Below are 10,898 nucleotides of genomic sequence, written 5' to 3'. Positions count from 1 at the left end.
TCCGCCAGTCACGGACACTGCTTGGGTGCCGTAACTGCACCTGCAGTTGGGTCATCGACATGTGGGCCACGGCACTGAAGCTCCGTCCGCCAGTCACCGCGGTCATCTGGTACTCCGTCGGCATGGCCACCGACAGACTGGAAGAGAGCGGTGCGAGGAGGGAGAAGCGGCCATTAGCAGAGGGACAAGAAAAGAAATGCAACTAAAGTATAGCTATCAAATGGCGGGGTGTCGCACGTCAGATTGCACAAAATTCCCCACTGGGATTTTAGTAAAACCGCAGAGAAATGGCACAACACCTGGTTCAAACTTGAAAGAAGCCATGCATCTCAAAATTTTGGCGAACATACGTCGTGGCAATTCACACGTCCACTTTTGAGTAAAGAACCCCGTAAAGAGCCCGTGCTTTCAAGTGCAAGGAATTACAGGCACCTAACTCCGAAGAATGCGGCTCATTGTGTAGTAGCAGAAGCTCCATGCGATTTTCAGGACAAGGGGGAAATGGGAGTAAATTGTGCCAGTATATGTGTATCTTCTTTGTCTACTTCACGTATGTGTAACTATGTGGGAACCAGCTTTCCAGGAGAGATCTCTTGATCCTCAGGACTAGGGCGAAGAGGCCATAACAAGGGAAGTGAAGCAGTGCCACCACCAAGTACCTGCATGAGTACAGTTTATTGAGATCACAGTTTAAGGCAGCAAGGTTGCAAGTTCAAACAGGAATGGAGATTTATGTTAAAAATTCACTATAATCAAGTATCTCAAAAAGATTCTGAAACAACTTAATCAAAATTTATGCAAGAACCTGAAACAGTAATCAGATTATGAAGCTGTTCAGAATTCTGTTGACTAGTCTTCTTGATAATCTATTCACCAACGGTTGACCCCAAAATGTATCCCCCAACAAACAACCATACTCTGGATTGATATCTAAGTTCATTCTTGACTTATGAATGCTAGGTATGTACCATGCCCAGTCTAGATTGTATACAAAGGTACTAATTCATTAATGAAGCAGCTGCACATGGAAGAATAGCACTACAAAGTACTTTTTGTCAAGCAGAACTTACCAGACAGGTGCTCGAGGGTATGTCAAGTCTAGGAATGGGTAAGGCCACCTGGAAAAATAGTATAACATAAACACAAGAATATTTTTTCCACAATTAAGATTCAATATAATAAAGTGAGATGTAAGTAAAAGTATTACCAAATCGACACATTAGCATGGATGATCCACTGAACACTGACAAAAAGTCCTGTCCAGAGCATGAAATATGATATTCTAAACCATGGAAAACGCTGCAATTTTAGATTAAACGGTCAATATAAAGATCAGAAGATTGTGGTATGGATCAATATATTCTGGCACAAGACATTTACCAGGCTATTCAAAGCAGTATCACCGATTATGAAGAGAGCATTGAGTGAATGTGTTCCAATCAGCAACTGCAGTATGCAATCACAAAACAGTAGTAAGACATGCACCAAAGAATATGTTCACCAAAGGATGTGTGAGACACTCAGTCATTCATTAGCACAGCTCCAAACCAGGATGGAACTAGAGGAGTCCTATTTAGACTTCTATGCATGGTTTTAGAGTAGATTTAGAATAAAAAATACAATAATGAAGTAACAAATCATAGTATTGGTTATAAAAAAAGTGGCAACAATTCTTCCCATTTCTCTGGACTAACAAATACTAACTTAAAAGGTCCCAGAGAATACAGTTTGTAAAATCTGTGATCGAAAACTCACAAAATTCATTTGATACTGATTCCGGGCAAGAAAAGGGTAGAGAATGAACCAAAACACCATATCCGTAAGCATCACAGCACCTGCATTTGTCTGAAAACAAGCATATCAAAATCGGGCGGGCAACAAACACCAAATCCGTAATCATCACCATTCATCGGCTGGCCAAAGTTCATAATGCTTTCAGTTAAAGAATAGCTATAATAATGTAAAAGAATTACATGTCAAGCAATTACATTTTCAGATTATGTTATTTGTTTTTTCCATCAATCACAACACACCTACTGTTCAGCAGTTAAAACTCGGAAAATCATGTGCACTTTGTATTTAAATAAATATGACGAATTACCTGAAACATAATCTGGAACAGATAACCCCAAAATCCTGCAATTTCCCGACCATTATGTGTTCTATTGAAACAAGAACTTTTGATGGAATCGTCGTATGTACTTTCCCCCGTTGGAGCAATGATATAAGAGCCATGATCTCCATCAGATTTAGCCGTCTTGCACGCGTACTGATAACATCCATAGAAAGAAAGCACCGAACCAAGCTAAAGATGAAGAAGGTGCACGTTAGAGGTATCACCTAGTAAGTGACAGCAAAATAGGCAATGAGGAAGCATGCGGATACAACAAATTGCGTGCTATACAATCAAAAAATATTTTATATTGGCCATTTGTTCAAATTCTGGCAGAACATGTTGTTGTCATTCTCATGTGTAGGCAAGAATAAGTGGTCACAACAAGTTTACTGTAGCAAACAACATACCCCAAAGTACAAGGTGACAAGCAAGAAGGTCCACCTGTCAAATGTAGAGAACAAACAAAATCAAATAAGTTTCTGAATATTACTTGGTACGAAATGGATACTTCGCGTTATCTTTCAGCTGTTGTTAGCGAAACTTCACAGGCAGCTATACGAGGAAGGAAGAAGTAGCTTACTGAGTGTAGTAAAGGAAGACGGTCCATCCATCGACAATAACATCAGAGACAAGCACCGAAGCCATGAACAAGAACGACACAAGGCGAAAAGCCAGCAGCCAAGCGGGATGGATCTCCTCAAGGCACGGCTTCCAGCAGTCCTCAAGATACACAACTCCGGGTCCGATCCTGGGCCGAGCCTCCTCTCTGTCGCCCCCCTCGTCGTTGCCGGCCGGCGAACTTGGCCCCTCGTACTTCCAGATCAAGTAGAACGCCAGGGCCATACAGGAGTAGACCCAGGTCGCGCAGAGCATGAACCTCCAGTTGAGCCAGTAGCCCGGGTCAGTGGTGTCCATGACCATGGCTGATTGCAATGCTGACACCAAATTGACAAATGATAACATATTTTGTCAGGCTTTTCTACAGAACTGTATAATAATATACATACTTGTGGATGTGACCAAGAGAAAAGCCATTTTCCCCTGTTCCATGCCGACAAACAGAGATATTTGCCGAACAGTGAAAGAAAAAGGGGAATGGAATCAGGTGGTGCCCCCACGGAAAAGGCAAAGACGCAAGCTTTGCGCCATGATTCCGTGATCCAGTCCACGCCCACACGGAGCACAAGAACAGTAAACAGCGGGCATCAAGAAGCCTCGCGGCGCAGGTGGGAGACAGAGAGAAAGGGGGACAGAGCAGAGCTAATTACCGGTGATCCGTCAGTAGACCCGAACGCTGGACTCCCTGACGAGCGTGGGGGAAGAAGGAAAGAAGCGGCCTTCTCCAAGCTCCCGCCTCCCTATCTCTCCAGCTCTGCCCGATTGCCGCTGTCAGATCGGAGAAACGCGTGCGCGTCAGTACAGCGCGAATCATAAATGCTGGGGATAGGACCAGGGGGTGGGGCGTGGATCGATCTTTACCCACGGCACTGTCAGTTTTCCTGTCTTCCTCTGAGGTCGCCGGCGCCAGGGACGGAGGGATCTCCGGAAGCGTCGGGGCCCGGGAGTCGTGGACTGGTGTCCCGTCTACCAGTCTCACTCGCTCGCGACCATAGACAGGAGTCGGCGGCTGTGGGGTGGGGGGAGTGAAGAAAGAGGGAGGCCGGCCGTGGGGAGCCACGTATCCAGTGTCTGATTCCAGTTCCAGGGCGCTCCACGGTGGTGGCGATGTGGGCGGGTGACGTGGTGGACCCGATGACATCTCCGCTTCTCCCTCCGACTTGGCGTGGCTGACTCGTCGTCGGCAGGAGTCGTTTGCTTGTGCCGTTTTGCAAATCGCCAAACAGTGTCCGCACGTAACACACAAATCGCTAACGGCCACGCGGGTTTGCGTCTAAACAAGCGTCACCGAGGAAGAGGCGAATTTGGGAGTGTCCAATTGGCACTTGACCAAAAATCAATTGCGTTTCTTTCATTCTAAAAAAAAGCCATTAGGTATTAATAACTCATATTTTGTGGCACAGTCTGCCGACCTAAATACACCACGCGACACTTGCAAACAATCGCGGCAGAATCAATAGAGTTGCACCTTGTGTCCTGTTGTTGCAGCAAGAACAATCAACGACGACTTAGTGGATTGTTTGTCGCTTGTATTTGTTTTGTAAATCAATGGTGATTTATCGATCATTGTCTATGACTTTGCATACATGCTAGTCAAAAGAGGTGAAGTATAACATGAACTCAAGTCATAGTGTTCCAAACATGGAATACTTGCCCTCTTCTACTGGACCTCAACGTAGATTTTCATTTGGGTACAAGGTTCATGTTCAAAGCTTTCTGCTGGAGTTTGGCTGAGAGGCGTAACTCGATCCAATCTTCTGGGAACCCTTTTGTTGTGCGGAACAATAAACGGCGTGCCACAGGGAAGTGCTTATAAGTTATAACGTTGGAGCGACAAATGGATTGGTAATATCAGCCTGCAAATTTCAATCACTCTGGAGGTCATTTATCGGCTGGATGTTGTTACCAACTATAGGGCACCGTCGCGACGCCACCTTTCTTTTTATTTTTGTTTGATGACCCAACAAACACGTCTTGACTCTTGACATGCCATGTTCTGCTGATATCCCCTAGGGTTTTTCTAGGGTTCCAACTTCCTCTCGCGGCAACTGCGGGAGTTCCCCATCTACCCCCGAGTGATACCGATCTAGTCTTCAAACCATCCACGGCTGCCGCCCCGGCTTGTTCCTGGTAGGGTTGCGACCTGTGTGATCCCGTTGCATGGCTGGGAAAGAGACGATGCCGCCGCCGGCGGCGAGCGGATCTGGTGCTGGCGCTGGAAGTGGCAAATCAGGAGCAACCCTGGAGAACAAGTTTGCGGGATTAAACCTGCATGGCGAGGAAGAAGAAGATCTAGATCTGTCTGGTGAGATTGATGAATTGATTCAGGAGGTTCGTTGGTTGGCAATCTTCAGGGTTCATACGACCAAGCCTTTCAGTTATGTGGCCCTATATAAATCGATGCGCAATGCATGGATGACAACACAGGGGGTCACCTTCAAAGCAGTGGGGGAAACCTATTCCTCGCGCAGTTCATGTGTGTGGGTGATTGGAACAAAGTCATGGGAGGTGGCTCATGGCAATTCAGAGGGTTTGCGGTGGTGATGGAAGAATATGATGGGTTCACCAACGTGAAGGATTACAAGCTTGACCGAATCCCAGTGTGGGCACGGATCATTGGTGTTCCCGATGGGTTGATGAAGAAGAAAGAGATCGCAGAGAAGATAGCAAGGAAAGTTGGAAAACCACCAATCCGTGTATCAGTGGAAGATGGGAGAATAGTCCAGACCAAGTATCTCCGTGCCCGTGTGCTCCTGGATCTGGATACGCCGCTTGTGAGATTTGTACCAATAACATTGAGGAGGGCATAAAGTATCCTGTTGAATATGAAAATTTGCCAGACTTCTGCTATTTCTGTGGACTTATTGGTCATCTAGTAACTGCATGTGGAGATGGCATGCATAAGGTAGAGGATTGCGAATGGGGAGAATGGCTGCTTGTAAACTTTGATGCTCCTAACTCTTTTGGCCAAGGAAGAGGAGGGGGCAGAGGAGGGGGCAGAGGAGGTGGTAGAGGAGGACAGGGTCCAGGCCGAGGAGGCAATAATGGCCGAGGTAGAGGCAACCCTGGTGACGCTAATGATGAGGAAAATCATAATATGGATCTTAGTGCTTCGGGTGGTCTGAACCAGAACGGAGGGCCTCTCGCTCGTAAGAGACTTGTTGGCCCGGACGGAATATTTCTAAAGGATACTACCATACCATCCTCATCCTCAGGAGTGGTGCCAGACAGGGCGATGATGATCGAAGGAAGCCCAGTTATTCCTGCAGACAGAGGTTCGATGAGTACCCCGCAGAAGGTGTAGGAACCGAAGAGGCAGAGAACAAACTATTAGGGAACCTAGTAATTTCAAAAAAATTCCTACGCACACACAGGATCATGGTGATGTATAGCAACGAGAGGGGAGAGTGTGTCTACGTACCCTCGTAGACCGAATGCGGAAGCGTTAGCAGAACGCGGTTGATGTAGTCGTACGTCTTCACGATCCGACCGATCCAAGTACCGAACGCACGACACCTCCGAGTTCTGCACACGTTCAACTCGATGACGTCCCACGAGCTCCGATCCAGCAAAGCTTTACAGGATAGTTTCGTCAGCACAACGGCGTGGTGACGGTGATGATGATGCTACCGACGCAAGGCTTCACCTAAGCACCACTACGATATGATCGAGGTGTATTATGGTGGAGGGGGCACCTCACATGGCTAAGAGATCAATGATCAATTGTTGTGTCTATGGGGTGCCCCCTGCCCCCGTATATAAAGGAGCAATGGGGAGGACGTGGCCGGCCAGGGAGAGGCGCGCCAAGGGGGAGTCCTACTCCCACTAGGAGTAGGACTCCTCCTATTCCTAGTAGGAGTAGGAGAGGAGGGAGGAAAGGGAGAAGAGGAGAAGGAAAGAGGGGGCCGCCCCCTTGCCCTAAACCAATACGGTTTGGGCCTTGGGGGGCGCGCCCCACACTCCCCTTGCTGCCATCTATTTCCACTAAGGCCCATGTAGGCCCATTAAGCCCCCGGGGGGTTCCGGTAACCCCCCTGTACTCCGGTATATGTCTAAAACCTTCCTGAACCTTTCCGGTGTCCGAACATAGTTGTCCAATATATCGATCTTTACGTCTCGACCATTTAGAGACTCCTCGTCATGTCCGTGATCATATCCGGGACTCCGAACTACCTTCGGTACATCAAAACACAAAACCTCATAATACCGATCATCACCGAACTTTAAGCGTGCGGACCTTACGGGTTCGAGAACTATGTAGACATGACCGAGACACGTCTCCGGTCAATAACCAATAGGGGAGCCTGGATGCTCATATTGGCTCCCACATATTCTATGAAGATCTTTATCGGTCAAACCACATAACAACATACGTTGTTCCCTTTGTCATCGGTATGTTACTTGCCCGAGATTCGATCGTCGGTATCTCAATACCTAGTTCAATCTCGTTGCCGGCAAGTCTCTTTACCCGTTCCGTAATACATCATCCCGCAACTAACTCATTAGTTACAATGCTTGCAAGGCTTATAGTGATGTACATTACCGAGTGGGCCCAGAGATAACTCTCCGACAATCGGAGTGACAAATCCTTATCTCAAAATACGCCAACTCAACAAGTACCTTCGGAGACACCTGTAGAGCACCTTTATAATCACCCAGTTACGTTGTGACATTTGGTAGCACACAAAGTGTTCCTCCGATAAACGGGAGTTGCATAATCTCATAGTCATAGGAACATGTATAAGTCATGAAGAAAGCAATAGCAACATACTAAACGATCAAGTGCTAAGCTAACGGAATGGGTCAAGTCAATCACATCATTGTCCTAATGATGTGATCCCGTTAATCAAATGACAACTCATGTCTATGGCTAGGAAACATAACCATCTTTGATCAACGAGCTAGTCAAGTAGAGGCATACTAGTGACACTCTGTTTGTCTATGTATTCACACATGTATCATGTTTCCGGTTAATACAATTCTAGTATGAATAATAAACATTTATCATGATATAAGGAAATAAATAATAACTTTATTATTGCCTCTAGGGAATATTTCCTTCAGTTTCCCACTTGCACTAGAGTCAATAATCTAGATTACACAGTAATGATTCTAACACCCATGGAGCCTTGGTGCTGATCATGTTTTGCTCGTGGAAGAGGCTTAGTCAACGGGTCTGCAACATTCAGATCCATATGTATCTTGCAAACTCTATGTCTCCCACCTGGACTTGATCCCGGAGGGAGTTGAAGCGTCTCTTGATGTGCTTGGTTCTCTTGTGAAATCTGGATTCCTTTGCCAAGGCAATTGCACCAGTATTGTCACAAAAGATTTTCATTGGACCCGATGCACTAGGTATGACACTAATACGTCTGCAACGTATCTATAATTTTTGATTGCTCCATGCTATATTATCTACTGTTTTGGACATTATTGGGCTTTATTATCCACTTTTATATTATATTTGGCACTAACCTATTAACCGGAGGCCCATCCCAGAATTGTTGTTTTTTGCCTGTTTTAGGGTTTCGAAGAAAAGGAATATCAAACGGAGTCCAAATGGAATGAAACCTTTGGGAACGTGATTTTCTCACCGAATACAACTCAGGAGACTTGGACCCTACGTCAAGCCAGCTAACAGGAGCCCACGAGGTAGGGGGGCATGCCTACCCCCCCAGGCGCGTCCTCCACACTCGTGGGGCCCCTGTTGCTCCACCGACGTACTTCTTCCTCCTATATATACCCACGTACCCCCAAACCATCAGAGACGGAGCCAAAACCCTAATTCCACCGCCGTAACTTTCTGTATCCACGAGATCCCATCTTGGGGCCTGTTCCGGAGCTCCGCTGGAGGGGGCATCGATCACGGAGGGCTTCTACATCAACACCATAGCCTCTCCGATGAAGTGTCAGTAGTTTACTTCAGACCTACGGGTCCATAGTTAGTAGCTAGATGGCTTCTTCTCTCTTTTTAGATCTCAATACAAAGTTCTCCCCCTCTCTTGTGGAGATCTATTTGATGTTATCTTCTTTTTGCGGTGTGTTTGTTGAGACCAATAAATTATGGGTTTATGATCAAGTCTATCTATGAATAATATTTGAATCTTTTCTGAATTCGTTTATGTATGATTGGTTATCTTTGCAAGTCTCTTCGAATTATCTTGCAATGGGAGAAGTGCTTAGCTTTGGGTTCAATCTTGCGGTGTCCTTTCCCGGTGACAGTAAGGGCAGCAAGGCACATATTGTATTGTTGCCATCAAGGATAACAAGATGGGACAAAGTCTATCTATGCTTTCCCAGTGACAGTAAGGGCAGCAAGACACGTATCAAACCAACATATTTTGTCAGGCTTTTCTGCAAATTTGGACACTAATATACCATACTTGTGGATGTGACAAAAAAGGCATTTTCCCCTGTTCCATGCCGACAAACGGAGGTATTTGCCGAACAGTGAAAGAAAAGGGGGAATGGAATCAGGTGGTGCCCCCACGGAAAAGGCAAAGACACAAGCTTTGCGCCTTGATTCCATGATCCAGTCCACACCCACACAGAACACAAGAACAGTAAACAGCGGGCATCAAGAAGCCTCAAACAGAGCAGAGCTAATTACCAGTGATCCGTTAGTAGAACCGCACTCCCTGACGAGCGTGGGGGAAGAAGGAAAGAAGTGGCCTTCTCCAAGCTCCCGCCTCCCTATCTCACCAGCTCTGCCTGATTACCGCTGTCAGATCAGAGAAACGCATGCGCATCAGTACAACGCGAATCATAAATGCTGGGGATAGGACCAGGGGGTGGGGCGTGGATCGATCTTTACCCACGGCACTGTTAGTTTCCCGGTCTTCCTCTGAGGTCGCCGGCGCCAGGGACGGAGGGATCTCTGGAAGTGTCGGGGCCCGGGAGTCGTGGACTGGTGTCCCGTCTACCAGTCTCACTCGCTCGCGACCATAGACAGGAGTCGACGGCTGTGGGGTGGGGGGGAGTGAAGAAAGAGGGAGGCCGGCCGTGGGGAGCCACGTATCCAGTGTCTGATTCCAGGGCGCTCACGGTGGTGGCGATGTGGGCGGGTGACGTGGTGGACCCGATGACATCTCCGCTTCTCCCTCTGACTTGGCGTGGCTGACTCGTCGGCAGGAGTCGTTTGCTTGTGCCGTTTTGTCTTTGCCACCCGGGGCAGTCGCAAATCGCCAAACAGTGTCACCAAGGAAGAGACGAGTTTGGGAGTGTCCAATTGGCACTTGACCAAAAATCAATTGCCTTTCTTTCATTCTAGAAGCGTAGGCCGCGCATTCGAGGCCTTTAGGTCTTAATAACTCATAATTTTTGGCGCAATCGGCCGACTTGAATACACCACACGACAGTTGCAAACACTCGCAGCAGAATCAATAGAGTTGCACCTTGTGTCCTGTTGTTGCAGTAAGAACAATCAACGACGACTTAGTGGGTTGTTTGTCGCTTGTATTTGTTCTGTAAATCAATGGTGATTTATCGATCGTTGGCGGTGACTTGCATACATGCTAGTCAAAAGAGTTGAAGTATAACACAACTCAAATCATAGTGTTCCATAGATGGTTTGTTGTCAGATGCTTGACATCTTCTGCTGGAACTCAACGTAGATTTTCATTTGGGCACAAGGTTCAATCTCAAAGCTTTCTCGACAAAGGTGGAGAGTTTTACTGAGATCGTCAATGCGGCGTGGAACTCGATCCAATCTTCTGGGAACCCTTTTGTTGTGCGGAACAATAAACTGCGCGCCACTGGAACAAGAGTCAGAGCAGCGCATCCTAGAGTCCTCCTCATCGCCGATCTCCCACGTATAGTCGATCGTCGGATGCCTCGAACAGTCTCGTCAGAGCCGCGCAAGCGCACTTCCTCTAATAGCATCAACACGTACAATAGGAATGCCGAGAAGCGGACTGCTAGGTCCGGTCGCACTGCCTGAGCATGGAGAAGTCGCTAGGTGCAACTCTTGTAGTTATAGCCTGACCAACCTTTGATCCAACTTCGATCAATCGATTACCTCGCACCGCGGGTATCCATCCACTTATATAGACATCCCATCAGGGACTCAACACTTGAGACCCACTTGGACTCAAGATGCCCAAAGGTCTACTCGGCCCCTGGTTGGATAACATCTGACTAGTGAAAGTCAGATCCAACCTCGTAG

General features: G+C 47.1%; 1 protein-coding gene across 1 annotated transcript; it reads right to left on the bottom strand.

Moving 5' to 3' along the window:
• Positions 1 to 288: 288 nt before the first annotated feature.
• On the bottom strand, positions 289 to 3,754 carry LOC119267074. Its single transcript, XM_037548383.1, has 10 exons — positions 3,596 to 3,754; positions 3,385 to 3,502; positions 2,697 to 3,051; positions 2,524 to 2,557; positions 2,102 to 2,305; positions 1,756 to 1,845; positions 1,381 to 1,446; positions 1,208 to 1,299; positions 1,071 to 1,118; positions 289 to 659 (listed from the first exon to the last, which is right to left on the bottom strand). The coding sequence occupies exons 3-10, from the start codon at positions 3,035 to 3,037 to the stop codon at positions 542 to 544; spliced, it is 993 nt and encodes a 330-aa protein (XP_037404280.1). The 5' UTR covers positions 3,038 to 3,051; positions 3,385 to 3,502; positions 3,596 to 3,754; the 3' UTR covers positions 289 to 541.
• Positions 3,755 to 10,898: the final 7,144 nt, after the last annotated feature.

This window comes from Triticum dicoccoides, chromosome 3A (genome assembly GCF_002162155.2).
Source record: "Triticum dicoccoides isolate Atlit2015 ecotype Zavitan chromosome 3A, WEW_v2.0, whole genome shotgun sequence".
Lineage (NCBI taxonomy): Eukaryota > Viridiplantae > Streptophyta > Magnoliopsida > Poales > Poaceae > Triticum > Triticum dicoccoides.
Note: the sequence above shows the minus strand (reverse complement) of the source record. Positions and strands in the feature narration are given on the sequence as shown.